At 56.0% G+C, this 27,243-nt stretch overlaps 1 protein-coding gene across 1 annotated transcript; it reads right to left on the bottom strand.

Annotated features, from left to right (window-relative positions):
- Positions 1-1,302: 1,302 nt before the first annotated feature.
- Positions 1,303-27,223, bottom strand: IGHMBP2 (immunoglobulin mu DNA binding protein 2). Its single transcript, XM_027090577.1, has 15 exons — positions 27,065-27,223; positions 25,180-25,349; positions 21,989-22,172; positions 21,685-21,782; positions 19,793-19,956; positions 17,945-18,145; positions 15,713-15,860; positions 11,215-11,389; positions 8,337-8,519; positions 7,931-8,049; positions 7,313-7,407; positions 6,243-6,366; positions 4,732-5,562; positions 3,092-3,264; positions 1,303-2,382 (listed from the first exon to the last, which is right to left on the bottom strand). The coding sequence occupies exons 1-15, from the start codon at positions 27,148-27,150 to the stop codon at positions 2,185-2,187; spliced, it is 2,949 nt and encodes a 982-aa protein (XP_026946378.1). The 5' UTR covers positions 27,151-27,223; the 3' UTR covers positions 1,303-2,184.
- Positions 27,224-27,243: the final 20 nt, after the last annotated feature.

Genomic DNA, 27,243 nt, shown 5'->3' with positions numbered 1-27,243 from the left:
CTCGATGTGATCAGGTTGTTCCCCCACACCCCGTTTTGGCGCTGCTTCTGTGCTGGCCTCCTTCTCTCCTACAGACAGGCTTCCTCTAGATGGCAGGAGGGGTGGCTGTGGCTCATCCCCGGTGGAAGAAGCAGCAACACCTTTCTTTTAGCATCTGTCTGTGGACCCCAGGGTAGATCCCTGATGGGCCCTGTTTGGATTCTGGCCCATCCCTGAACATGGCCCTCCTGTGGCTGTTAGGGTATGTTCTCTGATCCAGCTGAGGACCCAGAGCCTCCCTGTGGCAAGGGGATTGGGGCTTGTTACCACAGAGGCAGGGAGATTAGCACCCTCAGGAGGCAGAAAAGCTGCCACCGTACCACTCAGCAACCATGTAACGATGCTTCAAACGCAGACACCTCGTGACCTTGTAGCCACGTCCACGTTTCCCACCAGCCTGGGCCCTCAAGGGCAGAGGGAGCTGCGCCTCTACACGAGGCAGTGCCCTCTGTGCTGACGTGAATCATCACCAGAACGTGTGTGGCACTTAAAGACAAAATGCACCCAGGTCCCCACTCCTTCCTCTTCCTGAAAAATTCAGTCCTGCAGCCACTTCACGGGAGCCAGTGAGGAAGGCGCCCACGGAAGGGGCAGGAGGAGGGGTCGTGGTGCAGAGTGGGTGTCGGGCCTGGGCAGGGGTGGGGCGTCCCCACGAGAGGGGGCACAGCGAGGGCCGCCAGGCGGGGGGCGGGGCCCAGCACTGGCAAACGCAGGGTGGTCAAGCATGTGGGCCTGGCGGGAAGGACAGGCTCCATCAAGATGCTGGATAAATGGCATCTGGGGGGTGCTCCTGAGGGAGACTGAGGCCAAAAACCCAGACACCTGAACACCAGTGGCTCTGACGGCCCCGGGGATGGGAATGACGATGGGGCCGGGAGGGTGCAGTTGGTGACAGAGAAGGAGCCAGACCGATGCCCGGAGGCCCTGTGCAGGCCTGATCTCTTCTCCAGCGGCAGCTCTAGGCAAAGTGCCATCCTCAGTGCTGTCCTTCCTTTGAGCCGGACCCTGTGTTTTCCTCTCCAGTTCACAGTGCTACACCTGCCAACCTGAAACTTTCGTTCCAGTTGGTAGAAAATCAAGCAGAACAGGTACGTTTTCTCCCCCTTGTCGTTTGTCCCCAGGACAAGAGCTGCCCCGCGTGGCCGGCGCCCACCTCCCCCCTAAGGCCCCGAGTGTCCTGTGCTCACCGGTTCTCAACCACTTCGGAAAGTGACGCTTTGAGCAAAGAGGGGAAGAACGACCATCGGAGACACGTAACACACATACTGTGGAACACGTGCACACATTTTTATTTGGTTTTTAAATCACTTATATCCCTTTGAAACACAAAAAACTCTTGAGGATAAAAGAATACATCCACCTGGGGTTCTCTTCAATGAAGGACCCAGGAGGACACCTCCGGGGGCTCTGGGTCTGCAGGGGTCAGCAGCGCCAGCGCTCTGGGGCGGCTCTTTCCCGAGACCGTAACCAGGAACAGCGCCGAGGACGGGCAGGTGCCGGCCCGGGAGCCTTTGTAAACCACACCCGGGCCTGAGCTAGGGCCTGCACAGCAGCAGAATGGTTAGGGCTGTCAGGTCAGGCTGGGGCCACTGCAACCACGAGGGCACAGACAGACGACGGCCTCGGTGAAGTCACAGCCCCAACGAGGGGCGAGCCGTGCACGGGGGCACGCAGGACACATGCCAGCTCCGAGACGCCACCTGGGCGCCCTCTCCCCTGACGGGCTGAACGCTGGCCAGCCCTGGACGGCGGGGACATCACTTTTTTGGAGTTTGAGGCCCAGGCAGGGGTCCGAGGGAACAGAACCTTCCCAACGCCGGAAGCAGCAGCCCGTGATTCCGAGGGCGGGATCTCGGAAAATGGCCTGGGCCGGGAGTGAGGAAGGGGACGCAGCAGTCCAGGGCCTTCCCTACAACAGCCCTGAGAAGCAGCCACTGGCCCTAGCTGTGCCCCATGGCCTCTCCACCGCGACCCACCACATCAGAGCAGCTCACCGCCCCCGTCACCGGGGAGACAGCGTGGGTCTGCCTGTAGCACCGTCGCCAGGAGCTGCCGCCAGGGACAGAAAGACGCCGGGGGCAGCGCCACTCACCGGCAGCCACAGCTTCAGACACAGAGGCGGTGCAGGCGGTGGGGTTCCCAGCCTCACTTCCCCTTCTCCTTCCTCTTGCCCCTCCGCTGGCCGGTCAGCTGGTCCAGCTTCTTGTCCAGCCTCCTCTGCAGCTGGGCCCTCTTGGCAGGGTCCAGGGACTTGTCCTTGGTCCCGCTGCCGGCGTAGAGGACCCCTTCCCGGCTAATCCTCTGCCGCGCATGGGCGCGAGCCCTCTCCCCACAGCCGTGGATCTGGGGGACACAAGAGGCAGTGCTGTGCTGGGGGCGGAGGAAGAGGCCCCCAGTTCTGCCATCGCAGAGCCTGGGGGTCAGGAAGCCCCAGCACCAACCTCGGAGGGGCTCCCTACCCTTCCCGCACATGGACCCTCACCTACAGGCTCCCAGGGGTGGGGGGCAGGCAGGGTCCACACCCTCACAGGGCTGGCAGCTAGAGCCCAAAACCCTTCCTGCAGCCCTGCCCAGACCCTCCTCCGAGCAGATGCCAGTGCAGGGCCGGCTCCCACACCTCCCTGGCAGGGTGATGTCAATCTGCTTGGTGGTGACACACGCACAGGCCCACAGTTTGTATGTGGGTGACACACACACGCACACAGGCCCACAGTTTGTATGTGGGTGACACACACACGCACAGGTCCAAAGTTTATATGTGGGTCTCACACACACACACACACACACACACACACACACACACAGGCCCACAATTTGTATGTGGGTGACACGCACACGCACACAGGCCCACAATTTGCATGTGGGTGACACACATACACACAGGCCCACAATTCGTATGTGGGTGACACACAGGCACAGGCCCACAGTCTGTATGTGGGTGACACACACGCGCACAGGCCCAGTCTATATGGGGTGCATACACCCAGGATCTGTGTCCTGGAGACAAAGCCCTGCCGCCCTCCCCACTGCCCGAGCCCGGGGGTCCGCGTACCTCGGGCAGGTGGTGGCTGAGGCAGTAACGGCGGCCGCAGTGCAGACAGAGCTGGCCCAGGGTTACGACGCTGGCTGTGCACTCGGCGAGGCCGCAAGTGTTGTCAGCCTTGATGGCGGCCGAGACCAGGGCGTCAAAGTCCTCCCCGGCGGGCAGATCTATGGCCATGGGTCCTGAGGGGAGAAAGGCGTCACCCGAACAGGCAAGGAGAAAGAAGTCGGACCGGAACTCTCCCACTGGGCCCACGTCTGCCCTATCGGGCAGCTGCGCCCGGCCTCCTGCTCTCGGCGCCACAGCGCGTGAGCAGATGCACCATCGAGCTGGGTCCCTCACTGAACCGACGACTACTCACACCAGGCAGTGAAGGCATGAGTCTCCGGAAAGGGCTGGCCGTGCAGGGAGCAGGCCTGCACAAAGTTCATCCTCTTAAATCCAGAGAAGCACTTAAATGTGAGAATGCTCCTTACCTCGTTAAGTATAAAAACCCTGAACTACCACGCCTCCAGGGTAATGGTCAGATGAACTCCTGCACGTTCACCGGCCAGGGCTAATGAAACCTTAATGTTCGTAACCAGGTGTGTGAAAATCTTTTACAGTTGTAGGAAAATGCTCAGAAGAGGAAGAGAGATACAATTATAATATGGTCGTAATTCTGTAATTACACCATAATTCTGGCTGCTTGAAGAAGCGTTTCAAACCCCAAGCAGTGCCAGCCCCTGTGAAATGGGGTGATGTCTCCCCAGGGCGCTCGGTCCTCAAGTGGCCATGCCCACGCCTTCCTCTGGAAGGAAGCCCAGTTCCTCCAGTCATGCCTTCCTGGCCCCCGTCCTCCATGGCAGTTACATGTTCTCAGTGGGGTTTAAACAGGAGGGAAGCATCTCCTTCCCCCATCAGAGTGTCAGCTCCCACAGGGCGGAGGTGGCGTCCGTCTCGCTCACTAGCGCAAGGCTTGGCACACGGAGGTCGCTCACTAAATGCCATGGAGCGAGTCCAGACGGACCCTCAGGCGCAGGGAGGCTGCTGTGAAAGCTGAGAATTACGCAGCTTTGCACACAGGCATCAAGGGATACGGGGAACGGGACCGCCTTCGCGGTCTTGCCAAGAGGGAAGCGGCTGTGACAGAGCTCACCTAGGCGTCTACAGAAAATCCAGACCCTGGACCTTCAATCTCAGTACGGGACGGGGGTGCAGAGTAAACAGGCCCCGGGCGCCCCAGCAGAGGGCCAGCACAGCCTGGGATGCGACAGCGGAGTGCGCGGCCCTGCCTGGGACCCCGCGAGCCCGTGGAAGGAGCGCCGTTGCCGGAGCAGGGCGCTGCGGCTGCCCCTCCGTTCCTAGGGGCCCCGGGCCCACCCCAGCTGCTCCTCCGGGCCCTTCACCTGCAGTAGAAGCTCTGAGGGCTCCCTACCTGCCGGGCCCTAGGCGAGGCCCCGGGCACACAGAGGACACTGTGACTAGCACGGAACTCAGGGAACTCAGACCACACCGACTGAAACCGGGCACAAAATGCAGGATTAGGGCAGGGGCACCACCGGGAAGGGGTCCTGATTCTTTCGAGGGTGGCAGGTGGGTCTGTGGTGGGGCAAACTCCCCAGTAAAGGGGACGCCACGCCTGTGTTCTCGCGAGCCGACCAGCTTACCCTCTGCTTCTTTCTTCTTTTTCTTTTCTGGTAACTTCCGCGGCCCGGAGCCCGTGGCCCGCTGCTCCGGCTGGCTCCCCGCCCTCTGCAGTCTGTCCAGGTGCAGCGCCTTCAGGTCCGGCTGGCCCCGGCTGCTCTGCTCCCCGATGGCGGGCTCTGCCTGCGCAGGGCTGGGGGGCTCTGGACACAGAGGGGCTTTGCTGCCAGGCCCTGCCGGGGTTGCTGGAGCCGCAGGGGCCGCTGGGACCCTCTTGCTCACGGTGATGAACCGTTCCTTCCCCTCCCCGGCACTTTCATGCCTCAGCCCGTACTCTTCCGCGATCTGATGGACCCACATCCTGTCTTGCGAATCCAGGGAGGCAGGGAACTCTAGCTGTGTCTTCTCACTCGCCACGAACTCCGTTATCACAGCCCTGAATTGCTCTGCGCCATCTCTGCTCCTGGCCCCCTCCCGGCCGCCTCCGTTGAGGCTGAGCTGAGGCTGGGCCTCGGAGGACAAAGGCGCCGTGCCCGGCTTCTTCCGACCCAGCGCGGCCCCCGTGGGCTGCCTGCTCCCGGGAGCCCTCCTGGCCGTCGCGGCAGAGCCGCGGGTCTTCACGTCGGCCTGGCCAGGGCCCTGGGCACCCTCACGGGAGTAGTTTTCAGGGACGATGTCGTCGAGATACTCAAAGGCTGTGCGCACCTCCCCGTGCTCTGTGAAGTAGTCCACCAGCGTCTTCAGGAAGGCGTGGCTGCTGACGGTATGGGAATCGCAGACCACGGCCACGTGCCGCCGGGCGCGGGTGACGGCCACATTGACGCGCCGGTTCTCGGCGAGGAAGCCAACCTCACCTGCACACGAGCCGGGAGGGGGCGCAGGGAGCAGGGACTAAGGGCTAGGAAGGCAGGTCTCCCCCCATCAGCGACCGTCACCCGAGAAGGACCACGCGGCTCCGTCCACCCCCACAGCCAGGGGCCCCGTTACTCAGCGCCCACCCCTCAGCCCCCAGCCACCGTCTAGGACCGTCCCACGGCCCCACCTGGAGCTCTGGCAGCTTCCAGACTGCCGCTCATTCCCAAGTCGGTACAAAGTCCTCTCCCTAAGCCCAGACCCAGGACACAGCCCAGGGCTGCAGCTGCGGCCGACACACGAGGGAAAGCGCCAGGGACGTTCCAGTGTGTTCTTCCCCCACCTCAGCTTATCCCCTCCTCTTATCTGTTGCCAACCTCGTACTGGAAACGACTCACAGAGCCCGTTAACTAACAACTGTTTCTGGGTACAGCTTTCTTACCAGATGGTACATCCACACGCCCTGGCCGCAGAAGCCATGCCCTGAGGCTAAACTGGCCTGGAGGCCAGGAGACAAGCTCTGGGCTCTTGGGCCCCCTCTGCAGCAGCGTCCCGGTCTCCCCAGCCACCCCACTCGGCTTGCGGGACCCTAGTTCCCCGAGCAGGGATCGACCCTGGGCCCTGGGCAGGGAAAGCGCCGAGGCCTAACCACTGGACCACCAGGGATGTCCCGGCTCCACACCTTTCCTGTTGGATCTGACGAAGGACAGGATCACAGCCTCCTTCTCTCGGCCCTGGAAGCCGTCGACAGACTTAATCTCGAGCTCCGGGTGCCTGTGCGTGAGGCTCTGTCTGAGCAGGTCCACCTGAAACACCAAGCGAGGCCACATATCACAGCCCAGGTCGGGGCGGCCTGGACGCGCTGCCGTTCAGCCCGGCGGAGGCCTGGCCCTGCAGAGCTGCCAGGCCCCAGGGAGGCCCCGCAGGAGCCTCGGGGAGAAGGCTTCCGAGAACCGCTCTTCCCACGGGCGTGTGCACGACAGACCAACATAGCACACAAACGTGGCAGTTGTGACCCACACCCCAGCGCTGACGTGCGTGTCGCCATCTCGCTTGGCTCAGACATCCCCACGCGTGACGCCTCCAAGCCGGGACGGCAACTGGTCAGCCTCCGAATGCTTTGAAGCAGGTGCGTCTTTCCTACCAAAGCAGGCAGGCTTTGCTTCACGAGCACAGAGGCACGGAGAGGGGAAACGGCAGAAAAGCCCAAGAGAAGGCAGCAGACGCCTGTTGTGTCTGCTGGTCCCAACCCACCGCCTTCTCCAGGCGACAGCCGCGCCCCCGACCTTCCTTCAGGCAGCCTCCGGAGCCGCGCCAGCCCCGTGGTGCCCCACGAGCCAGAAGGCTGACCCCAGGAGGGGCGAGGACCCCTCATCCCAGCGGCTCAGGGACGGGACAACCTGAGCCGGACCGATAAGACTCAAAGCTGAGACTCCCATGGGAAATGCCATAAAGAGACAGGCGGCGCCCCCGGGACCACCCTGGAAGGACGACGTCGTGCTGAGGCTACCTGGCCCCCGAGGGCAGGCCTGAAAACGCAGCCGACACAGCAAACCAGGCGAGAGCCCAGGATGGGGCAGGGGATGGCATGGCAGGCGGAAAACAAGGACAGGTGGACGGAGGCCGTTGCTGAGGTCATTTGAGCCCTGGATCCAGTCAGGATGTGGTCAGTTCCACCCTGGAGCTTTCGTCCTCTGGCCCCTCTGGGGCGGCAAGTCGCCCCGACACACAAGAGACAGCGAAGCCCCACACCTGCAGGTTGTACGGCGTGATGATGGCGATGTCGCCGGCCTGGACACCGGCGTCCACCAGCGCCTGGACGTGCAGACTGACGAGGCGCACTTCACCTGGAGGGAAATGGACGACTCTTCAGCACGAGGCGGGGCGACGCCTGTTTTCTAAGCACTTTTCCGTCTGTGACGACAGGCTGCTCTCACACTGGGCCTGACTCCTGCAAGCCAACAACCTGGGGCAGAGGGGCCACCAGGCCCAGCAAACAGCGCACAGGACCCACAGCTGACGGGAGTCTCCTCTTAGTGGAAGAACGGCCGTGCGACCCATTGACTGGCAGCCCTGTGAGTGAGCCAGGGTCGCGTCCCAAGGCCAAGCCAGGCCGCACCAGGCCACTCGGTTCTGAACGAGCACACAGGACGCGGCCTGGGCCCACCCGCTCCCTTGACTTGGGGCCGCCCACCCGTCGAGAACTCGACCTCCCAGGGCGTCTGGCTCAGGACCGCCGCCCCAAGGAGCGCCGCGCCGTCGCCTGCTCCCCTTGCTCGCTCCGCTCCTCTCTGACGCGGGCAGCTGAGAGGGGCTTCGATCTTTAAAGAGCAGCCCAGAGTCGTTTTGGGCCTCTGCAGGCAGGCTCACCGGGGTTCCCTTTAGACTGCTCATCCTCGTCCTCCAGCTCAAACAGCCCGCAGCCGGCCGTGTCCAGCAGCAGCAGGGGGACACCCGTCTCCTCTGTGGCAGCCACTCCCGGGAGATCCCTGCACACAGGTGAGACTGAACACACGAGGCCCCGGCGACAGAGCGGCACTGGGGTCCCAGGAACAGAAGCCCCGCTGCCCTTCTCCCCCAGCTGCCCCTCTCCCCCGACAGGACAACGGGCGGTGCAGAGAGTGCAGAGAGCAAGGGACCTCAGACTGCAGGAGCCCAACCCAGCTCTCCAGGACAAGATGCAGAAATCCAGTCTCAGAAGCGCCTTTCACGCTCAGATCTTTGTGGAACGTGGTTCCGGTGACACAGGGGACGGGGGTGTAGCCGAGTCACTCACCGCAGGAGGCGCCCGGCCACGGAAGGGTGGGTCGTGAGCTGGCCGTGGTACAGGGCCTCCGAGGCCCAGCGCGCGATGGCCTGGTGCATGCGGTACTGCACGCTCAGCATCCTCACCGACCTGGCGCCATGCCCTTCCGCCAGGCGCTCCATCAGGCTCAGCGACAGCCCCGCCAGTGCGGCCCTGCCCCAAGGAGAGGACAAGGAAGGAGAGTCTGAGTCCTGAGTCCAGCCTAAACCAGGGGCCAGGGAGGAAAGCAGTCCTCAAACCTCAGCATGCAACCCACGCCGCCCACTTCTGACCTAGAACTAAGGGTGCGGCCCCTCAGAGGTGCCCACGTCCTAATCCTGGGACCTGCAAGCATGGGACCTCAGTGACAAAGGGGAGGAGCAGAGATGGGAGATGATCCCGGGTCATCCGGGAGGGCCCACGTCACCACAAGGGCCTCCTAAGAGGGAGGCAGAAGGGGCAGCATCAGAGAAGGCGATGTGACAAGAGAGCCCTGAAGATGATGCAGAGCCGGCTTTGAGGACGGAGGAGGGGTCACAGGTGAGGCAGGCAGGTGGCTCCAGAAGCCGGGAGAGGCAAAGGTCCGGACTCCCCCCGGGGCCTCCGAAGGAGCCAGCCCCGCCCACACCTTGATCTCAAGCCGCAGAGGCTGATTCTGGACCTCCAGAACTGTAAGGTAACAAAGCCCCGTTGCTTGAGTTCGTGGTATTTGTTACAGCAGCTGAAGGGAACTAACACAGACAAGTTTTTGAAAATTCCAACACACTCCGGCCGTCAGGAGTCCACTACTAACAACAGGAGTTGCTGGGTGCTTCCCACGCACCAGGCACTGCTCTGGGCACTTGACACCGATTAACTCGCCTCATCCTCACACAACCTGAGCCGGTTACTGGTACGCTTCCCTTGTTCCACACGAGGAGAGTGAGACCAGCCCGAGGCCGCCCAGCCAGTGAGCCGCAGAGCCAGGACCAGGTCAGGCGGCCAGGCTCCAGAGCCTCCTCTCACCACGGAGGGAAAGTGCCCAGTGTTACCCAGGCATCCGTCCTCCCTCCGTAACTGACCAGGCCTCTGCAGTTAATGCTGTTTAATAAAGGTACCAACCAAAAGCAGCGCCAAGGACAGGAGGGGTGAGGTGACTACCAGCCCCAACCACAAACCCAGAAACACCCAGCACGGCCCACAGCAGACATCCCCCCAAATCACCCTGCTTTCTCCACGGACACCATACGGTGCCCCCTCCCCGAGCCCACACCATCCACCCAGAGACCCGCTTCCCAGGACCCCCCGGGCCTCCTCCGGAACCAGCTGCTGAATCGACGCCCCCGAGGCCCCGCTTCTGGAGAGCGTCCGAGCCCCTCCCCACGCGCACGCCCGCTCCCACCAGGACGATCTTCCAAATCACGTTCCTCCGTCTCCCACTCTATTCACCCCACGCTCTGCACCCTCACTCTGAAGCCCCCGGCCGGACGCCCCTTCCTGGGGGACCCTGACCTGCACACCCCTCAGCTCCAGGGTCGCCACTCCCCTCCTGCGAGCTCCACAGACGGCCTCCCTCGCACGGACTGGAGGAGACCCTCGTCTCCAACAGCAGCAGCAGGGAGAGGTCTGCTCATCTCCTGATCTCGCGGGGGCCTCAGCCTCTGGGAGCCACCCCTGGATCTGGGCGTGGGAGCTGGCCCGGAAGAGGCCAGTTTGCTCAGGGACGCCAAGTGCCAGGCCTTGTCCCCAGGCCTCACAGGCCTCACACTGCCGCTGGGAAGTAAACGATGGACTGACACACACCACCGCCAGGAGTGCCGAGTGCTGACAAAGCCAGGCGAGCGAGCCGTCAACGGGGATGACAGAGAAGTGAATGAAGGGCGGTCGGGGCCCGACACCCGGGGAGGAGGGACGGAGGGGCCCACGTGGCCGGAGCCCTGGGGGTCTGCGGACGGGGTGAAGAGGCCCAGTGGCGGCAGCAGGCCGCACCCAGGAAGCAGTCACACCACCAGGGACTGACTGCTGCGGCCCTACAGCGGCAGGAGCGCAGTCCCCTGAGCCACCCCTCGTGTCCTCAGCGGAAGGACGTGCCTGCAGATGAGGGCCAACGAGCCAGAGCCAGTCACACTCCCCCGGGACCCCCGCGCGAGCGCGCACCCCCACCTGCCGCCCCGTTAGAGGACGTCAACTCGACAGGCAGGGACTGAGCATGCGCCCGGTTCTGGGGCCACAAGCATGGACACCACTCGACCCCCGACCTCAGGGACACACGTCTGACCGAGCTGCCGTCTGAACGAGCAAGTACAGGAGCCCACGGAGGACGGCACCCCCGGCGGGATGAGAAACACCACTGCTCTCGGAGCTGCTGCCCGGGCGGCCTCACGGTGTGACCACCCAGCTCACGCCAGAGCCCGCACGCCCAGAGAAGGACCCGAGCTCAGGGCTCCCGCTCCCGCTCTGCTTCGCCCGGGGCACCTTTCACAGCCACCCCTGAGAGTGAAGCCCGGGAGAAGCCAGCGGCCTCGGCCCCAACCAGCTTATAAATGACACGTCTGCTAGCCGCTCTCTAGTGACCTGGGCTGGACGGCTGCCCCTCCCCTGCTGGCCGCGTCCCCTCTTCTGGGATCTGTGAGTCATACATCTTGAGACCCTACTTCCTCTGTGCGGTGTAACTGAAACCGCGCCTCCGATCAGGGGGACCCCAGGCTTTTCCCTCCGCCAAAGTGGGGGCTCAGATGCCCAGGGAGCTGCCTGCCCACCGCACATCCTTAAGTCAGCACATCGGCCAGGCTTCCCAGCACCACCAGGACCTCCGGCTGAGCCCGGGGCTTCTGGGCTGGGCTTCGAGGGACAGACACAGGGGTGGCAGCTGGGGGCGGAGGGGCCTTACTTGTGAGAGAAGATGGTAGGGGGCAGCTGCCTGTGGTCTCCGGCCAGGACGCATTTCCTGGCCTTCAGCAGGGGGATCCAGCAGCTGGCCTCCAGGGCCTGGGCACACTCGTCAATGACCACCATGTCGAAGTGGCCTTCTGGCAGCAGCTTCAAGGGGCCGTCCGAAGAGGCACCTGGTCAAAATCAGAACCGTAAGCCTTTACAGGATGCACCGGCTGCAGTCACCCCAGAAGAGCCACCGACAAGCCACTGTTTCATCATCTAGTCTTGTATTAAGGCTCGTGTAATATGATTGCACCTTGGAATAAAACCTGGGCAGGACGTTCCGGAGCTCACGGTTCCAGCCACTCCACGTGTAAGTGTGAAGCAGTGTGCCCCTGGTCACGGCCACTCCAACGTTTCATTCACCAAAATCAATCACCGCTTTGGGGCTGGGACCCCAAATCCTTGGAAGGCTGTCTTAATTCTAAATGTAATTTCTGTATCATTTTCTGAATTTAGAATTTAGTTAATTCTCTTCTTAGGTGTTCTCTTGAACACACAGAAAATGAACTGCTGGGCGTTCACCCAGAGGAAAACCCCTACGTACCAGCAACACAGAACCACTGCACCAGTGCCTCCTCCGTGGAACACAAGAGCCGTACAGTGGAATGAGGTCCCGTGTGGGCGAGACCCGGGGCCCGCGCCCACGCTCACAAACAGCGGTGAGGCCTTGGGCAAGCCACCCGACCCCTACAAACAGACTGTTACACACACCACATGCTAACAGAGCACGGATGTGTCAAATAACACATCCTGGTTACCCAGATACATATATAAAAATGTAGCACGTGTTAAATAATACGTATCAAGTGCCTGCCACAAGATGAGAGGCTTTAACAGACGCTACAGATGTGAGTTCTTGCCCTTTTCCCCTAGATTAATGACGCTACGACGTATATTATCTTATGATTAAGATCTACATCTCGATGACTTTTCAGAGACGGTTAGGGAGTCTGTCTGCAGAGAGGGCAGAATCTGGACGGGGCTCTGGATGGCTAAGAGCTGTGCCTGGATTATGGCTGTGATTTCATGCTGCAGAGGGAAGCGCTTCTAGGAATCTCATTCCAGTTCCCCAGTCTAACCAGGAGGGACCTAAAAGGCCACATGCTGACCTTGCACGGAGGGGCAGCTGTGATTTCCAGCGGGTGCTGCATTGAAGTCAGTCAGAGAAGAATGTGAGCAGAAGCGGCTGGATAAGGGCCTCTGAAAACTCCCTCCACCACCAGAGCAACGAGAACACTGGCAGAACTGGCAGAACCGACTCTTTCAGAACTCCAGAAATCAATCAAACGCTTACAGCAATCCAGGAGTGTATGCTCCGAAAACTGACTAACTCTGGGCAAGCAGAGCGGGCTCTGTGGCATTCCTGGCACAGGCACCGCTCCCAGCTCTGTGCTGGCCCTGAAACCAATGGCCTGCAGTCACAGTGAAGAGCAGCAGTCTGCCCCACTGGGGACAGAACTCCTTCGAAGCCCCACCCCCAGAGAACTGTCACTGTCAGACTTGCTGCTGGTTCCCTGGAAGGTCCCACTCGCAAGACTGTCTTTATTTGACCTGACTTGGAGCTCGCCCTGTGCAAACAGCCCCTCCCCAGGGGGTGTCAGTGGGAAACAACCAGAGGCCACTGTTGCACACGAGTGCTCTCGGAGGCCGAGGATAACAGCTGGTGCAAAGCAGGATGACCAGAAGCTTTGAAGGAAAACCTGGGGAGTGAGACGTCCGTGGGCTCTGAAAGCTCCGACACGTGGCCGAGAACCTAGAAGCCACACTCGTGTAAGGGCTGTGTGCACACTCGGGAAAGACCAGAGGAGGCCCTACGCACTCACCTCTGGCTCACCTTGGGGCTCTGCGCCCATAGGAGGTGAGGGTGAGGGATGTCTGAGAATGACGTCCCGCCAAATAGAGACTATCGATAAAGACACAGAAATTATTTTAAAAAAAAAAAGTCTGCAGTTGAAAAGTACAATAACTGTTATTCACTGGAAGGGCTAAACAGCAGATCTGAACAGGGAGAAGAATCAGGAAACAGGCCAACTGAACTATTGAGTCTGAGGAACAGAAAGAATAAAGAATGAACCCCATGACCAGCACCTTGAAGACCATCAAGTACACGAACGTGTGCATAACAGGAGCCCTAGAAGGAAAGGAGAGCAAGAAAGGGGCCAAAAGAATACTGGAAACAATAATGGCTGAAAACTTCCCAAATCTGATGGAAAACAATGCACACATCGAGGGGACTCAACACATCCACGTGCTTAACCCGAAGGGAGCACGCCGAGACTCTTACCACAGTCAAGCTGCCGAAAGACAAAGAAGGAAGAGCAGGAGAGAAGCAACCTGTCACATACAAGGGATCCTCAGTAAGACTAACCCTGCGTTCTCAGCAGAAACCACAGAGGCCGAGAGGCGGGGGTGACACAGTCGAACACCTGAAAGGAAAAGGCTGCCAACCGAGAACGCTACGTCTAAAAACAGAGTCACTCGAAAACAGAGGAGAAAAAAGATAATCCCAGGTAGAGAAAAGCTGAGACCTGCCCTTCAAGAAATACTAAAGGGAGTCCTTCAGGGTGACATGAAGAACCCTAGACAGTAACTCAAATCCATACCAAGAAGCAAAGAGCACCAACAGAGGCAACTCCATAGGTAAGTACAAAAGACAGTATGAGAGCATTTTTGTAATTCTGGTTTTGTCCTATCTGATTTAAAAGGCAACTGGGTGAAACAATAATTACAAAGTCAATCAGAACCTGGACTCCGTTCCCTAGAGTAGTCCCCATGAGAGGCTGTGTCAGACAGACCCTAAGGCAACCCCCTCCTTGACCCTGGCCTCCCGGTATTCACACTACGTGGAATACCCTCCCCTTAAGCGTGGGCCAGACCCGTGCCTTGCTTCTGGCCAAAGGAATAGAGCAAAGATGATGGGGTGTCACGTCATGGTAACATTACAGAAGACTGTAACCCATCTTGCGACAAGACTCTCTCACTTGCTGGCTTTTAAGAACCAAGCGGCCACGTTAGAAAGGCCTAAAGCAGCTAAGTGTGGTCTCCAGCTGCAGTGGCTATCTTTATACCAAAGTAGACTTCAAAAAAAGAACACACTAGGGATACAGAAGGTCATTTCATAATGATAAATTGGTTAATTAATAAAGAAAACATGACGTTTACGCCCCAAGTAAAAGAGCTACAAAGGCCACAGGGAAAACGCTGACAGACTCCAAGGAGAAATAAACGAACGCGTAGTTACAGATGATTTCAACACCCCTCGCTCGGTGACAGGACACACAGACAGAAAATCAGGAACATACAGACTTGAACGACAGTCACCAACCATTATAAAACGCTGTGACAAAACCAGACAGCCCATTCTTTTCCAGTGTACGTGGAACATTCACAGAGACCACATTCTGGACCGTAAGATAAGTCTCAATGAAATGATCCAAGTCGTACATAGTACGTCCTCTGTCCACATGGAATTAAATTAGAAATCAATGATAGGAAGCTATCTGGAAAACCTCCAAATATTTGGAAAGAAAATGACACATTTCTAAACCATCATGGGTCAAAAACAGAAATTAAAAGGGAAATGAGACAATATTTCACAATGAATGAAAATGAAAACCAACACATCTGAATTTATGGGATGCCGTGAAAACAGTACATGGAGAAACACTTATAACACTAAATGCCTATAGTATAAAGCACAACGGGTCTCAAATCAATACAAATCAATGACCTCCGCTTCCAGCTGAAGAAAACAGAAATTGAAGAGCAAACTAGACCCAAGTGAGCAGGAAGAGGGAAATAATAGGAACCAATGCCGAGATCAATGAAACAGAAAACAGAAAAATAACATAGAAACCCGGTGACACCAAAAGCCAGTGCTCTGAGTGACCAATAAATTAATAACCCTCCTGCCAGAAGATCAGGGAAAAAAGAGAGGAGAGGACGCAAACTACCAACATCAGGAACAAGAGAGGTGACGTTGTTACCGACGCTATAGACGTTTTCTAAACAAGGAGTTATTATGAACAATTTTATGCCTAGGAATTGAACAACTTAGATTAAATGGGCAAATTCCTTGAAAGACACAAGCTCACTCAAGAAGAGACACCCTGAATATCCTATATCAATTAAAGAAGTTGAATTTGCAGTTAAAAACCTCCCTACAGGGAGTCCCCTTCCCTGGCAGTTCCGTGGTTAAGACTCGGCACTTCCACTGCCATGGTCCAGGTTCAGGCCCTGGTTGGGGAACTAAAATCCCACCAGCAAGCAGTGTGGCCAAAAATAAAGAAGAAGCCTCCCTACAGAGAAAACTGCAGGCCCAGAAGGGCTGGGATTGCTGCGTTCTACCCAATTGTGAAGGCAATTCTACCAAACTCTTCCAGAAAACCAAGGAAGAGGGCACACCCCCAGCCCTCTTCGAGGCCACACGGGCTGGAGGCCCGTCCCCTCACCTGTGTTTGTCGAGAGGACCACGTTGGCCGCCACCAGGCTCTCCAGCATGGCTGCTTCCTCCCTCTCCTTCAGCTCCTTCCTTAACACCTTGATTTCATTTCGAAAATTACTTTTCTCTCTTTTATTCCGGGTCTTTTTGCTTTTTGCCTGTAAAGAAAAGCAAAGAAAACATCGTAATTCTGGCTCGACTTTGCACTTATTTTAGCTCCTTTTAATTCACAAAATGCTTTTATTTCTCATCAGTTGGTCCACTCATGTAAGTCCCTTCAAAGGCGCTAAGAAGTCACAAGTCTTTCTTGAAGGAGCATCAGATCCACACAGGTGACACCCTGACTGGCCTTAGAGCCACTGTCACCTCCACAGGGAGAGGGAGGAAGGGAGAGTGTAGGTCCTCCAAGAACCGTAAGCTCAGCCGAGCCCAGGGGTGGGAGCCCAGCCCTACCCTGCACAGTCATCAGACATACTCCTGGGGAAGAAAAAGCACCTGCTCATGCCAGGATTGGGGACTTAGTAGTTTATACAGAGAGAAGCTGAGCTTCTCTCACTATTCCACATTTGTCAAGAGAGTGAAATATTTTCTTCAGCCCCCAAAATGTCTACCTAGACCCTGACTTACTTCCATATGCAAAAGACACGTAACCCCTTCCTTATCTGTGATTTCTGCTTTGGAGAAGGGGTTTTAGCCGGAATGACAGGAGGGAGGTGTAACTTACAGAGAAGAGAACTCTGAAAAGCATGGACTTATTTTTTTTTTTAATGTATTTTTGGCTGCATTGGGTCTTCGTTGCTGCATGCGGGCTTTCTCTAGTTGCAGCGAGCGGGGACTACTTTTTGTTGCGGTGCGCAGGCTTCTCATTGCGGTGGCTTCTCTCGTGGAGCACGGGCTCTAGGTGTGCAGGCTCCAGCAGTTGTGGCACACGGGCTTCAAGAGTTGTGGCTCGTGGACTTCAGTAGTTGTGGCTCGCGGGCTCTAGAGAGCGGGCTCAGTAGCTGTGGCGCACGGGTTTAGTTGCTCCGCGGCATGTGGGATCTTCCCGGACCAGGGCTCGAACCCGTGTCCCCAGCATTGGCAGGCAGATTCTTAACCACTGCGCCACCAGGGAGGTCCCAAAAAGCATGGATTTAAAAAGGAACAAGAAAATGAAATTGGGCTTCCCTGGTGGCGCAGTGGTTAAGAATCCGCCTGCCAGTGCAGGGGACACGGGTTCGAGTCCTGGTCCGGGAAGATCCCACATGCCGCGGAGCAACTAAGCCCGTGAGCCACAACTACTGAGCCTACACTCTAGAGCCCGCACGCCACAACTACTGAGCCCGTGCGCCACAAATACTGAGCCCACGAGCCACAACTACTGAAGCCCGCACGCCTAGAGCCAGTGCTCTGCAACAAGAGAAGCCACCACAATGAGAAGCCCACGCACCGCAACGAAGAGCAGCCCCCGCTCGCCACAACTAGAGAAAGCCCGCGCACAGCAACAAAAACCCAACACAGCCAAAAATAAATTAATTAAATAATTTATTAAAAAAGGAAAATGAAATCATCCACATGTGTGACAGCGCGAATCACATCACTGCAAATTCCTACAGCGCCTTTAACCTTCAGTAACATGCGTGTGTCCTGGTCTCCGTCCCTGGGGTTCCCACTATTCCACAGGTCCGTGGGGAAGGCTGAGTCTCTGCACCAGCCCCCGACACGAGGAGAGAAATGTGAGGCAGTGAGATGGGCTGGCGGTGAGCAAATACAGGGCAGGACACGCGATTAAGGGAACTGGGGGCGGACGTGTAAACTAGAGAACCAAAGAGCTCGAAAGTTCTGAACTACACGAGAAAACTCCATCTCAGATTAACCTATCACCTACCTAGTTCTCTTTCACAAAGATTACACCATGTTTTATACTAATGGACTAGAAATTTAGGGAGGATGCATATTTTCTGAATTTTTATTTTCAGGCTGCTTTTTTTTTGCTGGTCGATATTATCCAGCCGACATGCCAGACATAGGGAATCCTTAAGAGGAATATTTTCTGCAAGACAATTGCTCGCCTCTTCATGAAACTGTCTTGAAGACAGGTGAGTCCCTGTTCAGTGCTGAGCACAAGGGCAGTCCCAACGTTCAACATAAGTACATGAATCGGCAAAGGCCAGAGAAAAGCAAGAGGATACAGTGTACTCCCGGCAAAGACTGCAGATCACGAAACCACACACAGAGCAGACACCGGCTGAGAGCTACTCACGAAGGCCTGGTCGATGTCCTTCCTGATGTCAGCCACAATCCGGGTGCCGTCACCCCGCGCCAAGACCGCGTCCAGGGAATGTTGCTGGACAGACTCCAGGAGCCGTGCGGGGTGCCCGAGGCGCAGGAGCCTCTGCTTCCACTGGGCCAGCTGCTCGACCAGGTTGTCCACGGCGATGTTAGAGGGGGCGCAGCACAGAACCTGGGGAAGCACAGCGCAAACTCGGGCTTGGTGATTTCTTTTTTAACGAAATCACTTAAGTTTCTATTAAGCAAATGGAAAGTCCAAAAGTTAAAGAGAGGAGGGTGGAACGTGCGCAACCAGTAACGTTACAGTGTAAACGTCCGGCTGTAAGGACGGATGCAGACAGTCCGCAGGACATGAGTTACTGGAAACTGACACAACATCTGGATACTAGACCTCGGGTCTTAAGAACCTGTTAGGCTCCAAAGGACCAGAAAGGATGCCCGGCAACTGGAAGGAAAGGCCTCCAAGTGCCCTGAGATGATCAGGGCTGGGACACCCGTCTCATCACCCATCAAGTCACTTTATCGTCTGACAAAGCGGAATGAGGAAAAGCCTTTGTGAACAGGCCCAATCTTGCTTCCAGAACTGCAGTCTGGCTCTTAGGAGGGGGTGGAGCAGGAAGGGGAGGCAGAGAGGAGAGTCCCCACCCCATCTAGGTGGCCAAAGGCGGTCTGCACCAAAGCGTGAACACAGGTATCTCCTGTTTCACTGCTTCCTGAAACAGAGGCACCCAATTAAACCATCAAATCTGCTCCCTGCCAATAAGTCATCTTTCACCAGCTTTTCTTGGTAAACATCTTGCCAAGACAGTCATTTGCAGGAGACCATTGGACGTGGCCTTGTAACCAACATGGATCTCCCTGCAGGAACAGGGGCTCTGGGGAGAGTGTCGCCCGAGTCTGAGTCCTGGCTCTGCCACCCACTGTGGAGGGACGGGGCCCGAGACCATGGAGTCCCCGCACCCGGGGCTTCTGTGAGGATTAAAGGGGCGAACTCTGGAAAGACTGAGAAACGTGCCTCGTTCGTAGGAAGCACCCAGGAAATGTCAACCTACAAATGTGGACCACATTGCTCTAATTCTTATCCTCATCCAACGTTTACGACCCAGAAAGGTTTTCTAAAAAGCTTTCCATGTGCTCAGAATCCACGATGACTTGTGTTGATACAGATGAGGATGAAAGATCCTTTCTCAACCATTAAAAATGGTTAAAAATCTCAACCATTAAAAATCTACATTGGAGACGCAAGAGGGAAGAGATATGGGAACATATGCATATGTATAACTGATTCACTTTGTTATAAAAGAGAAACTAACACACCATTGTAAAGCAATTATACCCCAATAAAGATGTTAAAAAAAAAAAAAAATCTACGTGAACAACAATACACGATATCACATTCCACATCTCGGAAACCGGTAACCTGCACTCTGCACAACTCACCAGACCACCTGATCAACCAAAACACTTCTGTCTCCAGGAACTGGCTTCACGGTCTCCTCCTGAACAGCACAGACAGTCCCTGGTCACCTGCACGCCCGGCATGCCCAGCAGGGGTCTGAGCACAGAGCGTGGGTGCTGAGCAGACGCGGCTCCTGGACTGTGGCCTGGCCGACAGTAACCCAGACCTCACCACCCCAGACCAACAGTCCCAAGCGCTGTCAGAGACTGAAAAGGGCCAAGCCCAGTGCTCAGTCAGTAAACACTCAGGAACATTGCCGACCGAGTCCCCCAGAGCCCAGGCTGGGGCCCTGCTGGGCACCTGCGAGCGCAGCAGACCGGAGTGAGGGGTGCCGGCGGGGACACGGTGCCCACTGCCCACCTTTGAGCCCTGTTTCACAGCTTGGAGAATGATTTCAACCACAGTGGTGGTCTTCCCGGTGCCGGGAGGCCCGTGGATGATGGCGAGTTCCTTCTGGGACAGCGCGAACCAGACCGCTTCCTGCTGGGAGGCGTCCAGAGTGGCGTTGTAGAAAGTCAGGGGCGCTGCGGAACAAGCGACAGTGAGGACCCAGCTCCCCATCACCCGGCACTCCCCGCCCCTGACCCCGCGTGTGCCGACAGAAATACGGGCTGTGACGGGGAGAAAGCCGGCCCTCCCCAGGGGTCGGCCAGTCAACGCAAAATCAACCTGCTTTGTTTTCCTGGACCAGGAATCTGCAGACTGTGGCCCGCAGGCCAAGCCCAGCCGGCCGCCTGCTCGGTGAGGCAGGTGTCCCTGGACACTGTCCCCAGCAGCCCGCCGTCGCACCGGCCGGCACAGCCTACAATGTTTACCATCTGTCCCTTTATTGAATAAGTCTGCCAACTCATGCTCCAGAATAACAGCTTCTTGTAAAGTAAATGTTTCTGGGAACATATTCATTTCTACCATAGTGGCCCTTTTTAAGCGCCCGTAAAACGATGAAAACAAACAAGAATTATGAGCAGATCCAGGACCATGTTTCTGTTCTGAATCTTCCATGGCCGATTCTAATGACCTGCTTCGTAAGCTCCCTGCTCTGAGAGCAGGTGCCACTGCATCCAGCCTCGCACCCGCAGCCTCCGCCCCGCGGTGCCCGCAGCAGAGACGAGTGCGCTGACCCCCACGGGCATAGGGCGCCGACCCGGAGGTTAAGACGGAAAGAGACTCAGAGAGAGCAACGGAGCATCCGACCCAGAGCTCCTGCGTGTTCCCTTCTCCCCTGGATGCTGGCTACAACCAGGGCACATTGTGTTCCTTGAAACACAGCAAAAACAATGCTAGTTCCCTTCCCAGCTCATAGTAGCCTCTCGGTAAACAGTTGGCAGAAATAAAATCTTATTGAAATGTGAGTGCTTTTGGAATCTGAGAAGGTACAAAGCAGCCCTGAGCTAAGAGCCAACACACCGCCAGGGTACGAGCACCGGCGTGACAGGAAAAGGGTGTGGGGCAGCCCTTGTGTGAGAATGACTGAAGCTATACTGTAAAAACCAGCCAAGTCCAACACCTACGGGGTGGTTCAGTGACGGGCAGCTGCTTGATGAGGTGATAAACTCCTCTCAAAATGAGCTTCTCCAGGACACTGAAGGAGATGAGAAATTGCCCAGAGCACCGTGAGAACAGTCGAGGGGGGGCGGTGTACATGGACACATGTGTGTGTCTGTATGTAAGTCAGACTGTTCTATGTGGACGTGGAAAAACAACTAGAAGAATACACACACGTATCAGTGAGGCTCACTCTAAGTGGCAGGTTTTCGAGTGATTTCTTTCCCTTGTTTATACGCTTCTTTATTTCCAAACGTTCTATGACTAATACACGGCACTCTTACAATTAGAAATAAACTGTCTTCAATTTACAGGATACTGAGAAAATAATCAAATGCACTTAGAACTGAGACTTTTCAAACTATAAAAAAATGCTATCGAGCATGAAGCATGATCAGTCAACCTCTGTTCTCGCAGGGCACTGGGCTAGAAGAAATACCCTCGCATTTCAAAACAAAAATATTCGATATTTAGATATATTAGAAAGAACATCATAAAAAAAATGGAATGAACTACTTCTTTGACGCCGTGTACAGGAAAGAGACTTAGTTCTAGCAAGTCACACAAAGAAGCTTATAAAAACACACTAAGGTAGATTTCTTCTCACTGTGCATTCTCAAACTCTTGCTAAAATGGCCCAGGGTCTCACTGTTCGAGATCCTGTCCATGGTGATTTCAATCAGAAAAGGAAAACCACAAGCTCTTACGTATCTCACTGGCAGGGCTGGGGTCTGATCCGCCGAAGAGGACCTCTGTGAGCGAGGACGCGGGGCCAGAATGATACTTCTTTAGGGTAATCAGAGTTCTGCCAAAGGAGAAAATGAAAATTAGGAGCTTAGTGAAAACCAGCAATTAACCCAGCGCCCGAGGCTCCACGCGACGCTGCTGCCCGCCACCTCCCATGAGGGGCATGCGACCGACCCCAGACGGATGTGCCTGCCCTCTTCTGCCCAGCAGGAGGGAGGTGTTTAAGGAAAACGTCACATGTGACTTCCAGTCACACACACTTACTTTTTCAGTCGCTTATAAGTGACGTCGTTGGCAAGTTTTAACAGCCTGTAGGAATGCTCTTGGTCCAAACTCAACTGTAAATCATGGGACTCGTCAAAGGCCACGGTGACCCACTGCTGGGTGATCCGGGTCAGGATCCCAGTGGCCAACTGACTGTCTTCCTCATACAGACCCACTATGTCACCTACAGAAGCAAAGACCAGTTACATAAACGCTGAACAACGTTAAACGTGAATGACTTCATATAACAAATTCCAGCATATTTCAAACATTGTATCTGTTACTTTCATTAGAAATGAAATCAATAAAAAAATACTTTTAACTAACATCATATGTGAAAATTTACTGGAGCTCAATGAACTGTTTAAAACAAACATGACAGTCAATAAAATATTTAAAGTCTTCCTCTGTGCCCAGCACTGTTCTGGGTGCTGGTCTATATTAGGAATAAAACACGATCCCTGAGCTCACGTTAGGGAGGAGGAGCAAATACAAAAACCTACCAGGGGTCAGAGCCAAGGGCTTTAGTTAAGATGAAGTGCAGGGGCTTCCCTGGTGGCACAGTGGTTAAGAATCCACCTGCCAATGCAGGGGACACGGGTTTGAGCCCCGGTCCGGGAAGATCCCACGTGCCACGGAGCAGCTGAGCCCGTGTGCCACAACTACTGAGCCTGTGCTCTAGAGCCTGCGAGCCACAACTTCTGAAGTCCATGCGTCACAACTGCTGAAGCCCGCGCGCCTTATAGCCAGCGCTCCGCAGCAAGAGAAGCCACTGCAATGAGAAGCACGCACACCACAACGAAGAGTAACTCCCGCTCACCGCGACTAGAGAAAGCCCGCGTGCAGCAACAAAGACCCAATGCAGCCAAAAACAAATAAAATAAATGTATTAAAGAAAAAAAAAAGATGAAGTGCAGCAGAGGGTGGAGAGGGACGAGGGTGCCATTGCAGAGTGTGTGGGAAGGGCCTCTCTGAGGGGTGACCCGTAAGCAGGGTGGGCCCTGGAAACAGTGGGGGCCACGAGCTCACCTGGGGGAGAACATTCCAGGTGGAAAGGGAACACTGGTGAAGGAGGGAGAGGGTGGTTTGTTGCCCACTCGGCTGGGCCTCCCCACTCCTGCGACAGCTGGCTGGTGATTCACCCATCACCAGGCGGGTCTGAGAGGCTTCCCCTGATGCCGGGACGGAGCACACGACCCACACCCGAGCCAATCAGGGCTTCCCAAGCCCCCTGGCCAGTGACTGGCTCGGGGATGGACAAGGGACCAAATCAGAGCCCCTGAGATGTGGCGAGACTTTTGGGTGGACAGCTGGAAGGATGCCCTCACCCTTCCCAGCTGGACCAGAAACTGGAGAGGACGTGAGGGCTGAAGCTGCTACCACTTGGGGCCTGAGAAGGAAGCCAACCCAGGAGAGGGTGGAGCCGAAACACGGAGCAGAACTAAGCCCAGGTGACCTCCTCTGAGCCGTGCAGCCACCTTCCAGCTATCACAACCCATGCGTCCCCCTCCTGTTCCAGCCCATCTGGCTCAGGGTTTCTGTCACTTGAACACAGACAGTTCTGACCAAACAAGAATCCACGCTGAGATGCAGCCAGGGCCTCCCACATGCTCACACCCCATTTATTCCGAGTCAGAGTACCTGCCACACGTCAACCAAGCATGAGGCGTATTCTTAGTCCCAGCTGTTTTCCTTCTAGGCAATGAGTTTCATCTGCACCTTGAATCTTTTCTGTCTCCCGCCCCAACTTTTAAAGACAAAGAGCAGGTGGCAGCAGTGCCCCTGGGCCCGAGGTCTGGTTCTGTGCACGGGGACCTCCGTGAGGCTGAGTGCAGGCGACCCCGTCCCGACTGTGACTTCCCCACCGGCTGCCCTGAGTAGGGTCCCACATTGCAGAATTCACACCTCTCAGCTACAGAGCCCTAAAACTGCTCTTCAGGAGACGAAAAACTAACAACCCCACCTATGTTTGATCAGAAGCCGAAGCAACACACCAGATTTTCAGCTCCATACTTTTTCACATAAACAGCTGACTTCCTGTTTATCAGCTATTCATCAACCTCTCAGGTCATTCACTCCGCAACACTTACTAACTGAACACATACTATTCCTTTGGTTTTCAGAGTTTACAAACGCCCTGCACATTCAGTCCCACCCACTCATCCTGATGGCGAGGCCGAGAGCTCAACTATAATCCCCGTGGTTCTGTTCTTCAGAGGACACGTGACTGACTCTCGGCCACTTAACAGCAAAGTGTAAGATCTGACTCCAAACCAGCAGCTTCCCCTCCTCCTATCTGTCTCCAAACCCAGCCCGTATTCCAAAAACTGTGGGGCAAGAGTCTAGAAAATCGAAATATGAAACCAACAAACTGTCACCACCAAAACAAGGCAGAGAGACTTTTCTAGTGGAAGTGCAGTGTTCAGCAGTGTTGCTCTCTCCCAGTTTCCAGGTCTGATCAAAAACAAGCGTCCCAGGGATTTCCCTGGCGGTCCAGTGGTTAGGACTCTGCGCTTCCACTGCAGGGGGCACAGGTTCGATCCCTGGTCAGGGAACTAAGATCCCGCATGCCGTGCGGCGTGGCCAAAGGAAAAAATAAAAATAAATAAAACAAGCATCCCAGGTGTGAGTTTAAGAAGCTTCTTCTAACTGCCCCTCCTTTCCAGCGGAGCTGCCACAAGTTTAGCCAAAGTATCCTTGGCACAAGGAAGGTCTGGGAATACACAACTACACACGTTGAACCATCTGGACCAGGGCTACTCAAGAGACATGTGAGAGTCATGTGTAATTTTACATTTTCTAGTAGCCATATTAAAAAACCAAAAGAAACAGGTAAATTTAATCACGTTTTACTTAACCCAATACGTGAAAAATATTATCATTTCAAGATATAATCAGTTTTCAAAGAAATTACTGTTGATATTCTAAATTTTTTGCACTAAATCTTCAAAATCTCATGCGCATTTTACACCAGCAGCGATCACTAGCCCTATTTCGAGCGTTCAATAAGCCCGCGTGGCTAGTGGCTGCCAGTCTGGGCAGTGCTGCTCTAAACTACCAAAAAGCCTGGTAACTGCTGAATTTCTAAGTGAGAGCTTTCCATTACAATGCTTTATTCCCCAACTGGTCTTTACAACCCACATCTGAAGACAGCAATACTCAAAGTCCACCTATGTCAAAAATGCACAGACCGGAAATAAAGCTGTTACTGGGAAGCACAGCTGCAGACATGCATCTCCTGGGCTCAAAGGTGACCAGCAACCGTCCGTACAGCCCGGTCCGCTGGCTGGATACCTGCAGCTTCAGCAAGCAGACGCCTCGGCTCTGGAGTTCTTTCGGAGAGACACTTTCCTGCCAGGACCTGGGAGACACCCAATGTTGAGACTTCAGTATTTGTATTTTACCAGTTTTCACTTCCAACCGTGCAGGAAGAACAGATGGAGATCTCTGCACAGGCACGAAGGGTGACCAGGGAAACTCCAAAACTGCCCCCCCTCAAACCTACCCCCCCATAGCCCCAGCGCGATCTGTGCCCTCCTCCCAGTTTCCCAAGACAGAACCTTCGCTCATCTTCACCTTCTGTCCTGAGTCCTGTGTGTCGCTGAGTCCCACCAGGCCCCTCCCATTTGTACCCAGAATCCACCCCTGCCTCATCCTCGCCGCCACAGCTTTGGTTCAAGCCCACATCACTGGCCGTCTCCGGACTAAACCGAGCTTCCTAACTTCCTTATCTCTGGGTTCTCCCCAGCCAATCCCAGCAGCAACATCCAACAGATCCCCCCTAAGATGAAAATCTATTTACCTCTCTGACCTGCTTAACTGCACCGAGGCCCATCCTCTGCACAGGAATATCATACAATCTTCTCCACAAGGCCCTTCCCAATCTGGCCGCCGCCTATCTTCCCATGGGTGCTTACTCTGTACTCTGAACCGTGCTGAGCACTTGACTTAGAGATCATTGTGTTCCCACCTCACTGGTCTGCTGTGAGAATGATCTCATTTTACAGATGAGGTAACTAAGGCTGCAAAGTCATCCAGCCATAAATCATGGAGCTGGGATCCCACTGACGTCGACAGGACTGCAAATGCTCTTAACCATCACGATCAAAAACCTCTAAAACAAATCCTCTCCACTTGGGTAGCACAACGGTTGAGTGCAAACTCTGGGATCAGCCTGCCTGAACTCAAATCCTGGCTCGACCTGTGTTACCTGGGGCACATGACTTAACCTCTGTCTCAGCCTCCTTAGACATAAAACGAGAATTACAGTAACCAACTTCGCAGAGATGACGTAAGGTTTAAAGGGGCTGATGTGTGTGGGGTGCTTTCACAGGCCTCAGTGTCATCTCTCAAAGTTTCAGCCCTACGGAAACAAGTCTGGCTTTCTCAGGGCTCCACCCTCGCCTGCAGGGCTGCCCTTCCTCCCCACATCTCTTCCAGGAATATCCTCCCCCGCCTCCACCTGAATCCCTATTTTTCTGCAAGCTGTGCTCAGGCACCACCTCCTCCACGAAGCCAGCCTCAACCTAAGGCTCCCCAGGCTCAGCTGTCCACCCTCCTGCTCCCACAGCACTTTGCCTGCACACACGGGTCAGCATCTATCACGCTGGGAGGGAACTGTTTCCGCTCCCACCTGCTCTTCCGCTCAAACCCAGCCGCCAGGGGACCATCAGTGACTATCTCACTCGGGGCCTGGCACGGAACAGGCGCAGACACTGACAGAGGGGACGATGACGGAAGAGGGCTGAGAACACTTTGGGGATGGAAATGGGGAGAGAGGCAGGACCTACGAGGCAAAGTTCAGAGGGGAACTTCAGGGGGAGAACAGACCCTTCCTAAGGGTCCCCCAAACGGAACGGGCTGTCCCGGGGGTTGAAGAGGCTTCCATCTGTGTGGGAGGCCGAGCCCCTTCACAGCCGCGACCCGGACTCGAGGAGTCAGGAGGGCAAATCCCGACCCCCAGGCTGGTCAGGCCGAGCCCCCAGGAGGGAGGTCCGCCCGAGGTCTGAGCTGGGAGAGTACGGGGGCCTAGGGGAACCGCCGGACCGAACCCGAGGCCCGGGCCGGCGGCCGTACCTGCGCTCCTCGACCTCCGCGTCCCTCTCGAGCGCCAGCAGGTCCAACTGCTTGTTCACGAAGCTCTCCACGGTCGCCGACGCCATGGCCGCAGTCCGTCCTGGGCCCGGAGCAGCCGAGGTCCCGAGCCGCCGAGTTCCGGCTGCCGCGAGGGGCGGTGCTCCCGGCCGGGCCCGGTG

Source organism: Aethalodelphis obliquidens, unplaced genomic scaffold (genome assembly GCF_003676395.1).
Source record: "Aethalodelphis obliquidens isolate GAN/ISIS:26980383/991018 unplaced genomic scaffold, ASM367639v1 scaffold69, whole genome shotgun sequence".
In the NCBI taxonomy this organism is placed as follows: Eukaryota; Metazoa; Chordata; class Mammalia; order Artiodactyla; family Delphinidae; genus Aethalodelphis; species Aethalodelphis obliquidens.
The sequence above is the reverse complement of the archived record's forward strand: the minus strand, read 5'-3'. Positions and strand labels throughout refer to the sequence as shown.

What these genes read in the sequence shown, in the direction of transcription:
- IGHMBP2 (XM_027090577.1), bottom strand. Translation starts at nt 27,150, where the DNA reads ATGGCGTCGGCGACCGTGGAGAGCTTCGTGAACAAGCAGTTGGACCTG. An exon ending in GCGGAGGTCGAGGAGCGCAG is followed by an intron (nt 25,350 to 27,064) that starts GTACGGCCGCCG and finishes GGTGTCTCCCAG; the next exon opens with GTCCTGGCAGGAAAGTGTCT. An exon ending in CAGTAACAGCTTTATTTCCG is followed by an intron (nt 22,173 to 25,179) that starts GTCTGTGCATTT and finishes TTGCTTCTGTAG; the next exon opens with GTGACATAGTGGGTCTGTAT.